The 21,154-nt window shown below is 37.3% G+C and overlaps 1 protein-coding gene across 1 annotated transcript in view; it reads right to left on the bottom strand.

The window, feature by feature from the left end:
• Positions 1–9: 9 nt before the first annotated feature.
• LOC106320677 (tryptophan--tRNA ligase, cytoplasmic-like) overlaps positions 10–21,154 on the bottom strand; it is a gene marked incomplete at its 3' end in the record, with an annotated part of 27,490 nt that continues 6,345 nt past the window's right edge. The window contains exons 2-6 of the mRNA XM_013759045.1: positions 752–944; positions 481–666; positions 346–397; positions 189–254; positions 10–96 (exon numbers count right to left, since the gene is read on the bottom strand). Of these exons, the coding sequence (XP_013614499.1) occupies positions 10–96; positions 189–254; positions 346–397; positions 481–666; positions 752–944 (584 nt within the window). The remainder of the gene's footprint in view (positions 97–188; positions 255–345; positions 398–480; positions 667–751; positions 945–21,154) is intronic.

Here is a 21,154-nt window from a genome sequence, read left to right as displayed (position 1 = left end):
ACAGCACACCTGGTCAATTGCACAAGGGATCAAGCAACGGAGCTTGTCCTTGCCAGGGAACAAGTGTGGGAATGAGCTAGGAAATGATGGAACTGCCTGCAAATGCATATGGAAACTTATTTATCAAACCGTCTATTATGCATTATAATACTACACTTGCACATGCCAACAGGTACAGAAAGACATGCCTGCACAGGAGGGAAACTGAGTTTTCCAATATGATCTTCGCCAGAAAAGCCAAAGATTCCCATAGCCTAGCAGATAAGGAGATACAAAAAAAAATGAACATAAAGCATACTAGCCACGTTGTTGCAATTCAATGAGATAGAGAGTAAGTAAACTCACCTTATTAAGTGTTACACACTTTGCAACCTTCAGCATGTTCTTATAGAAAGCACTACAGCACACACGCAAAGCATCATCATCATCAGTTCACATTAAAAAAAACAATCTAAATGGGATTCAAATGAGTTTTCTTACCCGCCAACATAGTCAAAGTCTGAGAAAATGAAAGTCTTTGTGACATCAAACCCACAAGCAATGATATCTTTAGCATTTTCTCTAGCAAGTCTCTGACTTTCCTCAACGGACAAGTTCTTCCACATGCATTTCTCATCATCCGTTAGCTGTATAACCAGAGGAACCTTGAAAGCCTCTTGCAAGTATCTACACAAAGAGTATAAAGAACAAGCATTGACCCACCCATCTACCTTAAAAGAGTAAAGACAATAGCTTTCAAGATCTAACTTACTTGGTAAACATGAAAGGAATCAAATGCCCTAAATGCAAAGCTTCCGAAGAAGGTCCTCTTCCAGTGTAGAGATAGAACTTGTCCCCTCTCTCGTACGCATCCAACACCTCAATATACTCGGTTTCTCCAGCGATTTTGCATAATGTTTTGCATTTTTTGTTATCGCTGATACCCACAAACACTTGAGCCTCACCTAATTAAACACTAAAACAGCCTCCCAAACACCGAGCCCGTTATACCTGATGGAGATATCTTTGGTGGAAAGGTCACGCCCTTTTTAATGAATGTAAAGAGTTGATTACTTGAAACTGAGACTTGCAGGTCTGAAATATGGAAAGGTTTGCGCGGTCTTGGTGGGGATTTGGAATGAATGCCTTGACAGTCTCTGATTTAAGTGGTTAGCGAAATCCCAAGGTAAGGTCTACTGAGGGTTAGTGAGCTCCCAAATTTTAATCCTCTTTACTTGAGGACAAGCAAAGATTCAAGTCTGGGGGAGTTGATATTCCGTGTTTTTAACGGTTTTAAACTCGTTTTGGAGCAATTAAATGGTCGGTTTTAATTAATGTTTTGGTCTATTTGATGCGTTTTGGTGTTCTTAAGTGTAATATGCAGGTTACTAGATAGCTTGGAAGAAAAGAACGCATTCGGGATTTATCAGAAGCAAGATGGACCGAACAATGGACCGAATGAGAAGTGTTGATCGCACAGGACATAGATCGGTCGATCCATTGTCTGTGGATCGACCGATCCAGAGCTAAGAGGAAAAGCCGTACGGGTTCATGCACTGGATCGACCGATCCGACCACTGAGGATCGACTGATCCCACGCTCTACGGGCTCCACACGCACCAACGAGCTTTTCACTCCTTTTTACCCACTCCCCTCAATAAGGGACGAAAGAAGGGGACTTTTGGGACTCAGAAAAGATTGGAGACGACCAAGAAGGAGATTTACAAGTTCTTGAGAGAGATTTGAGAGTTTTGTATTTGTTTTGTGTGATTTGTGAAGATTTGTAAAGGAGTTCATCTCAAAACCATTTGGAGAAGATCTTCTGAACCTTTACTCTGTTTTAATACAATCTTATCATGTTTTCTTCATCAAAATCGTTTTGTTCTTGCTTAGTTATGTGTGAGTAGTCATCTAGTTGGGTTTAGGGGTTCTCATAGGGGATTTCTTGATGTTTTGATTCATAAAACGTGTGTAGACTAAGGGATTACGTTTTGGTTCTTCGTCTAATGGATTTCTTACTGCTTGAACTGAATTGATCACTTAGTTCATGATTTCAGATTGTTTGATGCACCGAAAGTGATTGTTTGAACTTCCGAAAATACTTTAGATGAGCAAAGTGTCCTTAACCCTCGGAAGTTGATGTTATTGCGCTTTGTGAACATATTGAACCTGTTCTTAATGCTTGTTTAGAAATTGAAACTCAGCGGAAGTTAGTGTGGAGATTTCTATAACATAGAGAATTAGCGCTACGGAAGTAGGTTAATTCTAATATCGTGTTTGAGTTCTAGACGGTTCTTAATATATCCCTGTGTCTTCCATTAATTGTATCTTGATTAAAAAGAAATCCCTGAGAATTCCCAATGCCCAACGTTTGTTTTAAAATAGTTTTCAAATCGTTTAAATAATCTTTTTACATGCTTGTTTATGTTTTGTGACACCTAAGAAAATTAAATAAAAACCATCAAAAACATATCTTGATTCGCTGTAGCTATTAACTTGTCTGCAACTCTACGTGTGATCATCGGTCCCTGTGGATTCGATCCCGCATTACTACTGCGTACTTTACTGTGCACTTGCAGTTAGACAATCGGGTTAAAACTCGAGACATCATATAACTCTCTTATTATTAACTTGAGAAACTAACTCAAAACTCAAGCTTTTAATCCCAAACTCTATCAAGGTATGTCACACAAACAACGTCTACTTATATAGAGCTTGTATTTATCCTAATCCTATTAGATAACATAATTTTAGATAACTCCTAATAATATTATGTATCTATCTCCATAACTCGGAAGGATTAGGATAATGCCTTGCACCTTAAGCTTCTTTCCTTTTCAAGCTTACTCCAACAATGCATAGGTTTCAACTTTAAGATTGTGAGATACTTAAAATTGGAATCTAGGTCTGATTTGGTCATGGCGAACATCCACACTATTTATGATCAACCTTAGAATTTGATTAAATCTTTGCTCCAGTGTGTCATCTTTGTCTGTTTTGTGCCACTGATCAGGTGAGAAACATAATCAAGTCCAATCATGTCATAAGCTTTTCTTTGTCTCATTACATTATCCGAAATATTTGCTTTGATTGACAGGGTTTATCTCCTCCTGTCATTTTCTTTCTTCATCTTAAACATCTAGAGCTCTCTGTACATGCACCCTAACGTGGTGTAAAACACTTCTGAAATTACTCAAACACGTATGGTCCAAGACTTCGAGTTCTCAAACACTCTCCAATAATATGAAAATCTCTCTCGATTCAAATAATCAGATATTTTAGAGAACATAAGAATCTCTAACTATGTTCTAAAATATTTGTAGCATCATCAGTAAAAAGATATTTCAACATTTCTGAGCTTCATAATTCTTTACTCTACCTGTAAGAAAATTGAGTGCAAATGCTGTTGGGGGTGGATTTACAACCTCCCCCAAGGCCCATCAAGACAATGAATTAGGCCCAATTTGTTAGGAAACCCTAGCTTATTCCTTGTATAAATAAAGAGACACCTCTCTTTAGCAAGTGATCTTCTCTTCTCCATTTTAGACTTAGAACATTTATTACAAAGGGTTTATGGATTATTAGATTACTTTACACTAGAAACCATTCTTGTAATACAATCTTTGATCAATAAACTCCTTTTGATGTTCATTTCTCATTTGATTCTTTCAAGATTTCTCCTAAACCTCAAGAATCTAATCTTTTGTCTTTAGATTCTTTATTGATTGATTCCAACAAACATCACCAGCATAAACACCGTTTTTGGATCAAACAGTTGGCGCTAGAGAGAGGGGGACAAGAAGAACTATCTTCAAAGCATATCAAACTTGGGAAAATCCTAGATCTAACTTCATCTCAAGCTAAAAGATGAAGCTTTCTCATGGAAGCTTTTGCTTTCTTCTTGTGGGACTTTGATCGAACACTTGGTGGGCTGATAATAACATGAAGCAACAATGGCTGTTCCAGTTCGAAATCCCTCCAGATCGGCACAAGATATCTCCATCAAAATTGCCGATAAAAAAAAAAGAGATAAGTCTCCTTTTCAATATTTTGGTCAATTATCAATTACCACTAAATAATACTTCACACTTTGTGCAAGTCGTAGATTCTTGATTAATTATTTATCAATTATTCATTTGCTGAGTCAATGTTATAAATCATTGCATCCTTTGAACGATTGTTTCCCATAGATAATTGACAAGCTAGCTTGCATAACTCTCCAAAGCATTATTAAATAATTTCTTACGAATTATTTTCAACTTCTAATGTCTTTGTTTAATAGAACGGAGCCTAATTTCACGGTGAACTAAGGGCTAGGCCATAACAGTCAGCTCGGAAGCTTATAGACCCCGCTCATTGTTGGCTCTCGTCTGATAAACGAGCTCGATCACTGCATCACACAAGCTCGCCACACTGACAGGATAGTACAAGCTCCTCGTCTTCGTTAAAGACGAACCAAGTGACAGGAAGTTCTTACCTCATCTTTAAGACGAGACCGCCGTAGCAAGTGCTGTCTCTTCTTCATCACGAGATCGCCGTATCCCAAGAATCCCGAGGACAGCTCTGACCTTTGCTTTCACACAGCAAAAAGAATTAGTCGCATCTTTCTACCCGACAAAGGCTTTAACCTTGGCATGAGCGAGAGAATAGGAGGAGAGCTCCTTCATGACGAGGAGAAGGTTCAATTGGTTATGATCATGTCGACGACAACCTCTCCAACAAGGTCTTGCTTCTTCGAGTAAGCTCTCTAGACAAGCACGTCGTTACCGGCAAGCTCTTCAAGGCCTCGTTTCGCGTGCCTCCGTTCAAGGTCCATCTCGTCTCACCTCGTCGATGGCTGCTCTTGTTGCGACAGAAGCCTTGAGCTCGTGCGGGTTGACGCCGAGGAACAGTCATGTGCTTGACTAGGCACAAGTCAACGCCAAACAACTATTTAAGTTCAAGCTCATGCAGTACACAACCGAGAAACAGAGGCGATCATGTGATCTCGGCACCCGGTTTCTTATGGCTTCATCACCATGATGTCTTCAAAGCTCCATCAACGGAAGCTTCTTGCGGGCTTAAAGCTCCATCACTTGCTCCACGGTCAAGAGGCTAAAGATCATGCATGCACGTTGGCCATCAAGAAGCTCGAGCTCAAGTTCGAGGATCAAGAGGCTCAAGCTCATGCACACTCCTAAGTTATCTTCCTCACTAGGTCTGTGGTACTCTCTCGACGCTTCATGCTTAACCTCCGCTTTGAACATGAACTCTCCGAGTATACGAGTTTGTCATCTCAAAGAAATACGAAGAAGAGCTTACAAAAGAAAACGAGCTCTCAACAGTGAGGAACAAAGATAAAGTCAAACATGACAGCTCATCAAGACTTCAACTCTTCTTTGGCAGTTTACCAATTTATCATCTACCGACAAAACCACTTGCCGGTCAAAGCTCCACTTTAAAAGTCAGCTGCAATAATGACAACAAGGCATTTCCTTGGCCCACTATTTTTCTCGGCATCGTTTGCGGACTATGAGAGACTTGCACCACAAGAAAACGAGTAAATCAATAAATTAGTGTTGAGGAGGCTGGACCTATATGAAGCCGCATGCTTTCGCCGCAGCATCTCAGCTCAAACAAGAGCAACTTGGCGACAAGATAAGTGATGACTATAAGCAGCCCCAATGGTAACAACGACTCAATGCCGAGAAGCAGCCTAGCTAATGTCACCTCCGTCACGCGCTTTACTCAGGACAATTGATGCTCGGCACCCGGCTTGACCTCTAGCTTCATCACTTGTCACGGCTCAAGCGAGACTGTCCCCAACTCCACCACTCCATCTACACATGGATCACAACAATACCGCAAAGACATGTCCACCGTGGTGATTTGATTGTGACGGTTCGTCCATGGTGGTACGTTCATGATGATGTATATGGCGACTTGTTCTTGGCAGTTAGTCGATTGACGCTTCATCCATGGCAACTTGCTCTGGTGGTTCAGAACACTGTCCTCACAGATCGTTCGCGCAACCATCCCGGAGTAAGAAGTCTGATCGAAATCAGAAGTATGTCGATGACAGCTCGCCCGAGACGGTCCATCTATGACACTTCATCTATGGCAACCTAACCATGACGGCCCGTTCATGACAATCGTCTGCGACATGGGTATGTGCCTAGTTCATTGTCTCATAAACCCTATTCGTAAAATTCGCAAAGATCGGTTTCATCTCTCTCTACGAACTTGGGGGGCTTACTGTTGGGGGTGGATTTACAACCTCTCTCAAGGCCCATCAAGACAATGAATTAGGCCCAATTTGTTAGGAAACCCTAGCTTATTCCTTGTATAAATAAAGAGACACCTCTCTTTAGCAAGGGATCTTCTCTTCTCCATTTTAGACTTAGAACATTTATTACAAAGGGTTTATGGATTATTAGATTACTTTACACTAGAAACCATTCTTGTAATACAATCTTTGATCAATAAACTCCTTTTGATGTTCATTTCTCATTTGATTCTTTCAAGATTTCTCCTAAACCTCAAAAATCTAATCTTTTGTCTTTAGATTCTTTATTGATTGATTCCAACAAACATCACCAGCATAAACACCGTTTTTGGATCAAACAAATGCAACATCATATGTCCTTTATATAGCACAGTAACTTCATAATCAAACACAAGTTTGCATGCCTTTGAACCTATTAATACAAAAGCTAAGACCTCGAACATCTGATGCATTTCTTTGTAGGAGTTATTTTCACCGTCCTCAAACACAGCGAATGCTTCAGGAGATATCTATTTCTAAGTATCCTCTCCACTCTAGTGTTTAAAGACTGGACATCATACATTCCGGAACACAGCTCGGCACGTCCCAACGATCCAGTGGACAGATCCACGAGTTAGAATGCTTCTAAGACCAGAGTGAAAAAAAACATTCTATTATGATGAGAACCAAAACTAAAAGAACATATAATTTAAATCAAAGTTGTGGAATCTACATCACATTGAAAACCTTGAGACGTGAGTTAGCAAGTAACTTCAACCACCCACATGTAGATGTGCATAACTCCAAGTTTACAAGCTTACAGAAGATACTAGGATCCATATCCTGAAAGGGGAGAAAAAGCTTTACGGTGCTAATGGTTTAAATAAACGATAACTAGGACCAGTTGAGTGCTGTATTATAACCTCCAATCTCAGTGAATATAACAAAAGACGCTTGACCGAGCTGGTTAGATACATGAGGAAAACTTTGGTAGATGTTTGTTTGGCGTTTATAGTTGCCTCCACCACTTGAGTCAAGTCCTTAATGACATTAAAGTCGTTACCCCGGTCATCAATGTTTAAGTACTTCAAACAAGGAGCATTTATCATAACCTTTGGAATAGACTTTTCGTGTGGAGAATATCTTAAGCCATTGTCCTTTTTAGTTACTGTTCTAATGAACAATCTCTGCAATGAAGGTACTGCAATATCAAGCGTTGATATAGCATTGCTTGTTCTTTGTTCCACCATGAGATCAACAAGAAGAGAAAAACTTGATAAAATCCTAGAAAGTGTTCATAATTTGATTTCCTCAGGAGGACAATGTGAAGAGTCTTAAGTGAAGGTAGAGAGGCAGTCACAGGAATGTTCAGATCGATCCAACCTTTGAGATCCAAGATCACAAGTGTTTTGCATGTTAGCAACCTTAATGGTAGTTGGATCAAGATATCACCACATTCGAGTGTAAGCTCGGGTATTTCACGCCTAACTGCAGTTCGAATCCACAATCCAATCTCTCTATAAGCATATCCTGTCTTGAATTTGAAATGGAGGCTTTCGAGAATAGGATGCTGATGTGAAAGCAGAGACTTGTCAACAAATCTTGAAAACCCAATTCTCTTAGCATAGTGATATTCTTGATCATATTCCAGTCTCGTCATGTACGCCATAGAAACTCCCATCGTTTAAACAATAGACTTGTGGCCACGACATCTTTTGTCGAATGTGTGACAATATCTTCACCAGTAAATCGTCAGGCACGTCATTGATATTGCTCATCCTAAACAATCCTTGATACTTCCTTTGTTTCTGCAGTACACTCAAAAACAAAAACCATAGAACTTATCATTAAAAATCACAGTGGAACCAGACAAAACCTATGTGAATGAATCCAGAAAAGATGCACCAACAAACCCTGATAAAAACATCTTAGGTAAGAGAAAGGCCTAACCCTTTTCGAATCCCTTGTTTTGTAAGTTCCTCTGATTCCATCTATAAATCAAAATATTTTCCCTAGTTTATAAGGATTTTCATATTTAACAAATTTAATATTTCACCTAGTAAATTAGCTATAATATCATAAAATTGAAATTCATTTTAAAAAATTGAAATTCATTAATAGTTTTACATGCGAAGTTAATATGCCAGAGGTAGAAATCTCCTTGGTCCAGTGGTTTCAATTCCCAGAAAATACAGAATTATGCAAATTAATGAAAAAAACGGCTTACAAGAGATATGCAACACGTGGAAGCCCAAGTGGTTTGACCAAGGGTTCATTAATGCTTCTACACCAAGAAGTGTGGGTTTCAATTCCTCGAGAAGGCGGAATTATGCGAATTAAAGGAGAAAAGGCTTACAAGAGATCTGCATCATGGCGCAAGGAGTACTATCAAACATGGATCCCATATGGTGGCTCAGGTGGTGCAGTCAAGCGTGAATTCTCATACGGCAGGTAGAATTGTCGGCTGTAGAATCGTATGTAATATTTCTCATAGTTGTAATAGCATAATTATCCAGCGTTAAAAAAAAAGAGATATGCAACATAGCACAAGGGTACCGTCAAGCGTGGATCAGATAGGGCCGCCCAGGTGATGCAGACAAGCGTGAATCCCTATAAGACATGTAGAATTGTCGGCGGTTGAATCGTCTATAATATTTCTCAGAGTATTTTTGATGAAATTTCAAATTTATTAATCCATCTTGAGAAAGAATTACATTTACAAAAGAAGCTATGTAGATGGTACTGTGGAAATTTTTTTTTTTTTTTAAATAAGATGAAAACTATATAAACCAACTTCCTAACTAGCCTGTGAATTGGCAGAAGGCCGCATTTCGATGCTGCATGCCATACTTCAGTGACACTATTTTGTTTCTCATCCTCCTATCGATAGCTTTACGCATCTGATTTGTAGATGTCTAGTTTTCCCGATGTCATCGTGCATTTTTCTCCCTCCAAATGTGGTAGGATAGAATCAAGTCGACTGAACCTATTCCATTTGATCGCATTGAGCGTCTGAGACCAGTCAGGATTTGTTCTATGGCCAAAAAAGCCTCTCACCAAACCTTGGTAAACCTCTCAGAATTTGTAATAGCATATTATATCCAGCGTTAATAAAAAGTTAATATGCTAGCTAGTAAATCAGCTATGAAATGAAAATAGCGTTTTATAAAAAAAAATTAATTTAGAACATTCTAATATTTATAGTAATATATGGGAAAATCTATAAAAATTAATAACCATTTTAACAAATAAAAAATATAACTTTAAATTAGTTACTTACAATTTCATTTAATTACTCCAACACAAGCAAACAAGTTGTAGAACCTCTTGGCATAGAAAGTAAGTCATCCAGCATTGGTTGCTTCTCGAACAAGTCACATGATTCAGTGAAGATATTTGCCGTTTTCAAACATAGTGCATGCTTGAGGAGATAACTCACCAGCTCCTTTTCTGCGCATGTTCCTGTGTACTCTTTCCACTCTAGAGTTTGAAGACTCGAAAGCAAACATGTAGGAACATAACTAGGCGGCTTCCAGCAATCCCGGGGTGTGAATTTCTAAGACCAGAGTAAAAATAATGTCAGTGTATGTATACTATAAGATAATCAAGTTTTAAGGAAAAACATATTAAAAAGAAATTACACTATTAATCTTGAGAACCAATAAGTTCATAGAACTTTTGAGCAAATATATAAGCAATTCTTCAAATACGCCAGTGTACATACTCAGCTCCAAATATACAATCCGACGGTAGATGCTTGTATCCTAGACAAAAGAAAAAATTAACAAGATTTCTTATTTTTGTGATGGTTACAACATTAAAATACAGAAAAGAAAAAGAAACGAAGTGCAGTGAAAAAGATAACCTCGAAGTTCGATAGAGATCTGATTCTAACCCTCACACAGAATTTAGACAGCAAATCTTGAATGTTAACCCTCCCCTTGGGGATTAGTCTGGGCCTCTCCATGGGCCTGGGATACCCCCAGGTTAATCAAAAAAAAAAAAAAATCTTGAATGTTTAAGTACTTCAAAGAAGGTGTCCTTATCTCTAAACCCCGAATATAACAATCCAGCAAAGTAGGCGAGGGTTCGCAGCTACTATTTGTTACGATGGTCAATCTCTGTAACCAAGGCATTACGATATGCAACTTTGACATAACACGATGTTCCAGCCTGAGGTAGGACAGTAGTGGGCAATTTGATAAAATCCTATGAATAGATTCGTGGTTGAACAGCCTCAAGTGGAAAAAATGTAGAGTTTTGAGGGATGGGAGACAGATCATCGAAGGAACACTCACTTCGATCCTGCCTTTGAGTTTCAAGACAACAAGTTTTTTGCAGGTAAACAAGACTGAAGGCAAACTGATATGTCCAAAAATACCAACATCAACGTTGAGCTCGCGTAGGTTGCATAGAACATCGGTTCTAATCCACGGTCTAATATCTATGCGCAGTGGACATACGCCTATGTGCAGGGTTTCAAGAGCATGAGGCTGATGTGAAAGAGACTCTTTTAAGAATCGTGTGAATCCAGTAAACTTATCAGGGTCAAACGTAGCCTCGTAGGTGAGTCTGGACACTTTTGTCCAGAGAGATCTCCAACTTTTCGAGACAAGACTCGTCGCCACAATATCTTTTGTTGGAACGAATGACAATATCCTTAGCAGTAAATCTTCTGGCAACTCACTGATATTTCCCATTGTTATTAAAACAAAACCTTCTCTCTTAAGTGCTTCTTCTTCTTCTACTTGATAAGACACGCGTAGGAAAAAAAAAACAAAGTCTCTAGAAAAAAAACGAAAAAGTAGTCAAATCATCGTTTTGTTTACAATACGATTGAACACAGAAATTCATAGATTAGAAGAGCAGAAACTAACCTTTTTATTAGTTATGGGTCGTAATCAAGTATAAGTACCTCTCACTGATCCCAGAGGCCACACGGTGAAAGCTGGAAACCCAAATCCAGAGACCGGAGCTGATCTTTTATTTTACTTTATAAACGCTTAGACTTTGGTTACTTATGAAGTTTATTTGCTAAACCTTTGGTGAAAAACTAAAATTTTGAAGTATATTTAAATATTGTTCCCAGACTCTCTTTTATTTTTAATAGATACAAAAACTGAATATTGCCATTTTGTTTTTGCAAATTATCATATTTAAAAATAAATAGTACTAACTAGGGTATACCACCAAATTAAAATTTGGGAAATGTTCCTGAACTTTTTGGAAAAGTTCTTACCTGTATTTACTGGTTATTGGTTACAGAAGGCAGACTTCTTAATTTGGGTAGGCTATGACCATAAATAGACCTTCATAGTAAAATTCAGCAGGAGAAAGTCTGAAAATAGACGAAGAGAAGAACTGCACTTGCTAATAAAATAAAAAGATTTTGACACTCGATGATAAAATCCATTGCTATTGTCTCCTAGAGCCATCCATTGGACAGTCGATCTTTGGAAGAAGAAAGCTTCCTCAGCTTGAGAAAGAATTACCCATTTGCGCAGAGCCTCAGTCTCTTTGTAAGCGTTTAACATGTTTGGAGAGGCCAGCATTGTCATTTGTGCTTCACATATAAGGGACACTCTTATGGCGAAAGTATCTTTCTTTTTGATTCTGCTTCATCGTTCATAGGTTTTCTTCTTTGTCTCGTTAAAAACTTTTGGTCCATTAGGCTATCCCCATTGCAAATCTCTAACACAGACTACACAGTTTCTCACAACTAAAAATGAATGAAGGATGAGAGATAGGAGACAAGGTTTTTTTTTATCAAGAGACTCCTGACCAAATTAAAAAGACTTGCATGACAAATGTATAATTGCTAATAGTTGCTAGAGAAAATCTGCTAATGGATTGTTCGGTTAAAAAATGAAGACTTAATTTCTCTGACTTAATTTCTCATACAATGCTGATGTTCTTACCATTTAGCAAGAAGGAAAATCAATACTATTAAAGTTGATACTTGTAACCAACAAAAACGTCTTTCCTTTGGAAGAGAAGCTATTTCAATGGTCAATAACTGGAGGAAGAGAGACGACAAAAAATAGCTTAGAAGTCCTCCAATTAGAATACTAATAACAAGAATAAAAAACTTATTGAGATCTGAAGCAAAACAATTAGAAACAGTAAGAACTTAATTTCTGACTCTCTGCGCAAGGAAGTGATAAGCATATCAAGCTAACAAGTATATGAAGTAACAAGTTGTTATGCTGCAGTGAATTTCTGTTACTGTTTCATTCATTACTCCAACACAAGCATGCAAGTTGTAGAACCTCTTGGCCTAGAAAATAAGTCATCCATCTTTGGTTCCTTCTCGAACAAGCCACATGATTCAGTGAAGATTTTTGCCGTTTTCAAACATAGTGCATGCTTCAGGAGATAACTCACCAGATCCTTGTCTGCACATGTCCCGTTGTATCCAATCCACTCCAGAATTTTAAGAGTCGAAAGCAAACATGTAGGAACAGAACTAGGCGGCTTCCAGCGATCCAAGGGAGTGAATTTCGAAGACCAGAGTAAAAATAATGTCAGTGTAATTATATCATAAGATAATCAAGTTTCAAAAGAAAAACATATTAACATTTTACCCAAAAAAAAAACATATTAAATTAAATTTACATTGTTAATCTTGAGAACCGATAAGTTTGTAGCACAATTGAGCAAATATATAAGCAATTCTTCAAATACGTCTCTGCACGTACTCAGCTCCAACTGTACAATTAGGCCTGTCAGTTGGGTTGGACCGCACCCAAATGGGTATGTCCAATTGGGTGTTTTTTTTTCTGGGCTCAAAACACCCACACCCATATTTAGCCCACACCCAACAACACTCACACCCAATAACACCTATTACCCAACTGGACAACCCAAACCCGTCCATTTATAAGCAATTTAAGTATTGGTCCAAATCTGTTTAAATTCAATTTAAGCCCACTTTAAATATTAAACAACATTGAAATATGATAGAGTTACCTTAGAAGAAGATGACGTCTTTATCCAGAAGAGAAACCTTCAATCAAAAACGAGATTTAGTTTTAAGGGTCTCGGTGAAATCGTCGTTTTTGATCAGAAAATGAATGAATCGAAACTTACCTTGATTCATATAACTAAAGACAAGGAGTAAGGACTGATTCGTGTGTACGAGAATCTGGGAAAGAAAAAAAGAGATCAGGGAAGGAAGAAGACTATCGCAGAAGAAATCGTCTGGAATCTGAAGTTTCTGAACTTTCCCCCAAAATCAACGTAACCCTAGAAAGTAATTGTTTTGGGCCAACCCAACACCCATTGGTTTAGACCAGTTTACCCATGGGCAAAGTTGGTTTTTAACCCAATTAGCCCATATAGTATTTGAGTGTAACTGCGGCCCGCCCATATTTATTTTGAATGGGTTTGCCCATGGGCTGCCCAACCAATTGACAGTTCTATGTACAATCAGACCGTAGATGCTTGTATCCTAGAATAAAACAAAAAATAAACAAGATTTCTTATTTTTGTGATGGTTAAAAAAACGAAGTGGAATGAAAAATATTACCTCAAAGTTCCATGGAGATCTGATTCTAACCCTCACATAGAATACGGACAGAAACTCTTGAATGTTTAAGTAGTTCAAAGAAGGTGTGCTTGTCTCTAAACTCCTAATGTAATAATACAGTAAATTAGGCGAGTGTTCGGAGCAACTTTTTGTTACGATGGTCAATCTCTGTAACGAAGGCATTACGATATGCAACCTTGGCATCACAACATGTTCCACTCTGAGGTCAGAAAGTAGAGGGCAACTGGATTCGTCGTTGAGAAGCGTCAAGTGCAACAAGTGCAGAGTTTTGAGGGATGGGAGACAGACCGTCGAAGGAAGTTTCATTTCGATCATGCCTCTGAGTTTTAAGACAACAAGTTTTTGGCAGGTAAACAAGACAGAAGGCAATTTGATATATCCAGCACTATAATCAGCATCAACCTCGAGCTCGCGTAGGTTGCATAGAACATCGGTTCTAATCCACGGTCTAATATCTATGACAAATGAATCGATGTACAGGGTTTCAAGAGCATGAGGCTGATGTGAAAGCAGAGACTTTCTAACAAACCCTAAGAATCCAGTAGTCTTATCAGGGTCATACGGAGCATTGTACGTGAGTCTGGACACCTTAGTCCAGAGACATCTCCAACTTCTTGTGACAAGACTCGTCGCCACAATATATTTTGTTGGAACGGATGACAATATTTTAGGAGTAATTCTTCAGGCAACTCACTGAAGTGCTTTCTCCTTCCTCATTATTCTGAATTAGCCTAATGATATAAACGAGGATATTGAATTGATTCAGCTAAGGGAACGATAAAATTCGAGGAAATAAATCAGGAGTATAAGTATCTTATACTGATCCCAGATCGGCCACACCGTCAAAGTTGAAACCCTAATTCACAGACCAGACCAGACCTGACTTTTTTTCTTTGTTTAAATAAGCCTTGCTTGTTGATCAAAAAAAAAAAGCCTTGCTTTAGTAATATCAAGTTTATTTGCTGTAAAGCAATTTCAGCCTCAAGACTATAGGGATATTAAAAGTAGGTTGTATATATAGTCCGGCCTTATAAAATATAAGCCCTCCATATTTTAATTGGATCAATATATTGTAACTCTGAAGAACCAGTTTCATTAATACGAATATTCACATTTTGGCAAAAAGAAAAAATCACCACATTCAGGCGTAAGCTCGCGTATTCAAGGCCTGACACTGCAGTTCGAATCCACAATCCAATCTCTATATAAGCATACCTTGTCTTGAATTTGAAGTGTAGGCTTTCAAGAACAGGATGCTGATGTGAAAGCAGATACTTGTCTTCAAATCTTGAAAAAACAGTTCTCTTAGCATAGTGATATTCTTGATCATATTCTAGTCTCGTCGTGTACATCCATAGAAACTTCCATCGTTTAGACAATAGACTTGTGGCCACGACATCTTTTGTCGGAATGTGTGACAATATCTTCACCAGTAAATCGTCAGGAAAGTCATTGATATTGCTCATCCTAAACAATCCTTGATACTTCCTTTGTTTCTGCAGTACACTCAAAAACCATAGAACGTATCATTAAAAATCACAGTGGAACCAGTTTAAAACTTATGTGAATGAATCTAGAAAATATGTACCAACAAGAAGACATACTTTTATGGTTGAATGAGAGAAGACATGAAGGACCCTAATCAAAACATATTGGTAAGAGAAGGCTCTTAACCCTTTTCGAATCACATGTTTTGTAAGTTCCTTTGATTCCATCTATAAATCCAATGATTATTTCAGATTAACAAAATTAATATTTCACTTATTAAATTAGCTTTGATATTATATAGTTGAAATTCATTAATAGATTTACATGTTTTCTTGGTAAATTAATATGCCACCTAGTAAATAATTAGCTATGAAATGAAACAAATCAGATAAAAGTTAATAAACTTCAGTGTTTCATAGTAAATTAGCCAAGTGTCAGCTGATATGGTAGTTAGTTATTTTAGATAATTATGAATAAATTTAGCTGAAATAGTGATTTTCTAATTTACCCTTTTAGCTCTCCTTTGTGCAAAAAACAATAAAAATCCATGGCTATGATAGATTATAGTAAGTTGTAATTCATACTATTATTTGAAAAGTGAATTTACTTACTTGTCATTTGTTTCTATGATTTTAGTGAATTTGCTTATTTGTCACTTTTTATGATTTTACATGATTTTAGGATAAATCATTAGTTTAATTACTATTATTATTTTTAAAAATATATTTTAATATATGTTTATCATGATATTTAGAATATTTAATTAATAAATAGATACTAACAATTGATATTAATAATATCTACTAATAATATCATAATTACGTTTATCTTATATTTAGTTTATGATTTAATGACTAATATTATAGCTAGTTTTTTTGATTCTTATTGGAAATATTGATCCAAATACAGATTATTATAAAGTTTGCATATAAGTATACTAATATATTTTAATTAATTGGTTTTTTTTTTGTTTATTCGGTTGGAACAAATAATATACTGAATCATATTCATATACTATAGTTTCTTAAAATAAAATCCATTCAGTTTATTTGGTAATACCAAATTCAAACTATTTTCTCAATTTTAGTTCGGTTCAGTTTTAAATGCTTCAGTTTTACCGGATTAAACACCTTAAGCTATTGTTATTTTGTTGACGTTTTATGGGCTTTAATTGTTTATAATCTTTTTAGTGCCATTAGGTTTTTGTTCAGTCCAAATACAATAATTAAACTAGTTTTCTTTTCAGTCCAAATAAAATAATAAGTGTTTAATTTCAAATCTAAGTTACCATTTAGCAAGATGGAAAACAAAAGGCAAATGAAGTTTATCCTTGTAACCCAAGAAAGCGCAGTTTCTGTTGTAATGCATTCCTTGGAGAGCTTATCTGTACGTACTTTATCAGTATAGGGATTATGAGGTATACTCTGATAAAGTAGAAAATGAGTCTTACAATGATAGAGTTGCCATTAATGTCCCGTCTTCGAAGTACTTGAACTATGTAGATATCTTTGACTATGGTCATTTGTGTTTGAGTGAGTATATGCCTCAGTTGGTGGAGGCACATGTTAAACTTGTTTGCAATAGTCCTGAGAAGCTCATGAGATCTCTTACAGCAGTCAAGCGCCTATCTTTATGCTTGTTTAATCATTCAATGGTTCAGCTCAAAGTGGTGGGATCTACTTAGGCCCTATTCGTTTGTACATCTGGAAGATGCATCTAGATGGTCCATCTAGATGTCTTATCCAAATGCACCATCTGTCTATTGTTCGTTTCTTCATTCTGTATGTGCATCCACGTGAATCATCTTAATGCAACTATGTTCGTTTGCATTTTATTTTTTAACTTGCATCTGCATCTAGGTGGACTTGTTAATGAAATGACTAAAATATATTTTTAAAAATTTTGGCGGAAAATAGCATTTTTACGGTTTTTGTGGAAAATAACTTTTGCCGTTTTTGCGAAAAAATGTGTTTTGACGAAAAAGTGTGTTTTTGTAGTTTTAACGGGAAAATACGTTTTTTGCGGTTTTGGCGGAAAATACTTTGTGACGGTTTTGGCGGAAAATGTGTTTTTGATGAAAAAGTGTGTTTTGAGGGTTTGACGGCAAAACGTTTTTTCGTGGTTCTGCGGGAAAATATATTTTTGCGGTTTTGGTGGAAAAAGTACATTTTTGCGTTATTTACGGGAAACGTTCATTTTTTCGTTTTTGGCGGAAAATATTTTTTGCGGAAAAATGTGTTTTGACAAAAAAAAGTGTGTTTTGTGGTTTTGGCGGGAAAATGTGTTTTCCGGTTTTGGAGGGAACATACTTTTTTGGCAGGAAAATGCTTTTTCGTGTTTTGTGGGAACGTGCGTTTTTTACGGAAAAATGCATTTTCTGGTTTTGGCGGGAACATGCGTTTTTGCAATTTTGCCGGAAAAATGCGTTTTTCCGGTTTTGGCGGGAAAATGCTTTTTCCGGTTTTGGCAGGAAAAAAATATTTTTGCGATTTTGGCTACAAAGTGTGTTTCTACCGTATTGGTCAAAAAGTGTGGTTTTACTGGTTTGGCCAAAAAATGCGATTTTATGGAAATATGCGTTTTTACGCTTTTTTTTTGCGGAAAAGCGTATTTTTACGATGTTGGCGGAAAAGTGTGTTTTTTAGTTTTGGCAAGAAAATGCATTTTTCGGTTTGGCGGAAAAATGTATATGGAAAAATATATGATTTTGGTTTGAAAATAATATTTTGATTTAAAAATATTATTTTGTTGTTTATCATTTTTTACTGAACTAGATATATCTTCATCGAGATGCATCATCAAGACTCACCCTCATTTGGATGAGAATTTGAGATGAGTTTTTAAAAATTCAGCTGGGTGGTCTATCTGGACGTAGCTGGATGTACAAAACGAACATCAATTTGCCCCTTCACCCAGATGGATCACCGAACATCACGTTACTTGGATTCTCAAAAGTTCTCCTAAACTACAAGTTCTCATGCTCAACCAGGTACATTTTCCCTGCTGCATTTGGTTTCTTTACTCCGTTTGTTTCATTATCTTGAGTTGTTAAGTTTTTTGGTCTAATGCACTATCATTTGTGTTAGTGTTCGGAAGAGTGCTTTTGTTCCCTAAAGCTTGTAGAATTGTACCGTAAAGCCAGTTGAAGGTCGTTGGGGACAGCTGAGTTCTGTTCCTGAATGTTTGACGTTTCATCTCAATACTTTTGAATGGAATTATTACAATGGAAGAAGGGAAGAGAAGAAACTGGTGGCTTTTATCCTAAGAACCGCAAAACGATTAAAGACTGCACAAATCTCTGCATGGGATTTGGATTCAGAAGAGAAATCTCAGATACTCAAGGAGTTGGCTTCTTTGCATAGGGCTTCAAAGTCATGTAAGCTTTTGTTGAATCGTTAAGATAAAAAACCTAGTATCCTTTGGTCTGAAAAGTGGAAAGCTCCTATATCTTATCAACTTTATGTTGTTGGTCTTACATGTTCCAATTTTCTTTTGATCTTCTTCTTGGAAGCAGCATGTAAGAGCAACAACATAAAGTTGATATACGGTAACAACTTCTCAAGAATGTGAAAAGCTATTATATGTATCAACTTTATGTTTGTTAGCTCTTACATTCTCAGAATAAAGCTGACAATGCATTTATTACTCGTATCTGTTTGATTTTTGATTGTGATAGTTCTTTGTACCATTTGTTGAGGATCAATCATACCCTCCCGAGCATTCTTAGGGTCTTGAATCGTCGTCACCTGCGAATGGTTATGTGTCAAGGAGACCATCTCTTTAGAGGAAGTGATGATTTCCTCTCCCGATTCTGGAGAAAAAGAGGAGTTCATTAACGGCTGGGCGGTACATCATCTTCCGGTTCAAGAGTTTTTGATTTCAGAAGAGGAGGAACGGACAGAGGAAGTTGAGGAGAAGGAGAGGCAGTCACCGACCACTTCTTCAGATATGGCCAGCGGGGATCCGGCTCTAGAAGAGTTTTTTCGGAGGAGTCAGCACTGGTATCATGGAGATGAATATCCTCTTCACACTGAACATGAGCATAAGAAGAATCCTTTAAATCCATAGAAAAAGAATAAGGACGAAAGGTGGAAAGGGCTTAGATCTCTTTGACTGAGTTCACTGGACGAAACCGCGACGGAGGTGGCAGCTTTGTCGAAGAAGAAACGGAGATGGAGGTAGGGTTTTGTCACCTGGTGATACCAAGAAGCAGCTTTTTCCAATGGTCAAATAGTGTAGATAGAGGAAGAAAGACGAAAGAATAGATTGGATGTCCTCCAGTTAGAAATACTAAGAATAAAAAAACTTATTGATATCTTACAAACCGTGGTTAGACCTTATGAAGTTATGGTGGAAGTTGAGCTCGACAAATCATTCTCACAAAAAAATTGATTTTTTCTTGGTTGGTGTGGAATACTCTTGGTTCCCTACTTCTTGTGAAAGATGGCGGTCAATTTGGTCATAAACAAAAGAGGTGTTTATCTATGTATGGTCAAAAGATAACATCAGGTACTGGAAGTAAGGTTACATCAATTGCCCATGTATTTGCATAATCTGTTGATGCTGCAGCGCCAGACAGGGAAATTTAGAGAATACCATCTGACATTTCAAACGCATCCCAATCACATGCCAAGGTATCTCTTCAAGCAAAATCCACCACAGTTATTCCAACTAGGTCATCATCTCATCATGAAAAGCAAAGCGATGGAAGCCATACAACATTACCAAAGCCAGCTACAAATAAAGATGATACACCTCAAACTTGTGATGAGGTTTCTACTCCAGACCCTTGCCTTGAAGAAATAAATGAATCAAGTGTGGTCGACAATGTCATCCATACTGATGCGGATAATCTAGTATCTTTGGCTACTATCTCAGTACTTGAGAACATGTAAGTGTCTTCAACAATTATATATATGAATGAAACGATTGATTCTCCGCCTATTGAGGCTGCCCCATCTTCAACCAATCAGACATCAACCATGGTCCTAAAGGAAAGTAGCAGAACAGGGGAGCTTGCTCCGGGGTCCAATAAGTTTGTCTTTTTGGTTTCTTTAGATGGATAAGAAGAAGATCAATTGGATCTAGACAAATTTACGATTCAATAGTGACACTATTTGGAAAACGACTCCTTCAAGAAAGACTTGCTAAATCTTCTGCAAAAGCAAAAGAGTTGCAATTGCAATCCACTTCTCGCAGATGAAGAAATAGAAGACGCGGTAACCGAAGAAGACTCGGGTAGAAATGCTATAGGAAATTTAATAAAGTCAACTGAAGTTTTTTTTTTTTTTTGAATAAATGTTAAATTTTTATTCATCAAAAAAAACTTTTATACATCAAAAGTGCATCCTTTACTCTAATTTATGTACTGAGATTACTCCTTAATACTATCACCCTCTTGTGCCAAACCATACTTGTAATGTATCCTCCATTCCCTTCACTCTCCTTGATCTCAACTGACTCAACTTGTTTCTCACTCCCTTATCCAACATTTTCTTCAAAATTATCAATGGCATCATTTTTTCTCCATGCCTGATTCTATTTCTCTCAAGCCACAGTGCATGAATTGCAATCTGAAAAGTGTACCTGAGACAAAAGAGCAGCTTCTTTTCCATTGATCTTCTAACAATTATTTGCACTATATCAGACCAAGAGTTTGTGAAAGAAGTTCCCATGATTCCTCTGCTGAGACTTTCCCAAACTTGAGATGAATAAGCACACTCAAAGAACAGATGATTCCTGCCTTCCGGTGAGTTCTTGCAAAGCACACAAGTAGTATCCACTCCTTGACTCCACCGAGCAATCCTATCCATAGTAGACAGTCTGTTCAAGTTAGCCAACCAAGCCATAAATGCGTACTTCGGGGTAGCTTGCGAGAACCAAATACAACTAGC

Source organism: Brassica oleracea, unplaced genomic scaffold (assembly GCF_000695525.1).
Source record: "Brassica oleracea var. oleracea cultivar TO1000 unplaced genomic scaffold, BOL UnpScaffold01014, whole genome shotgun sequence".
Taxonomy (NCBI): Eukaryota; Viridiplantae; Streptophyta; class Magnoliopsida; order Brassicales; family Brassicaceae; genus Brassica; species Brassica oleracea.
The sequence above is the reverse complement of the archived record's forward strand: the minus strand, read 5'-3'. Positions and strand labels throughout refer to the sequence as shown.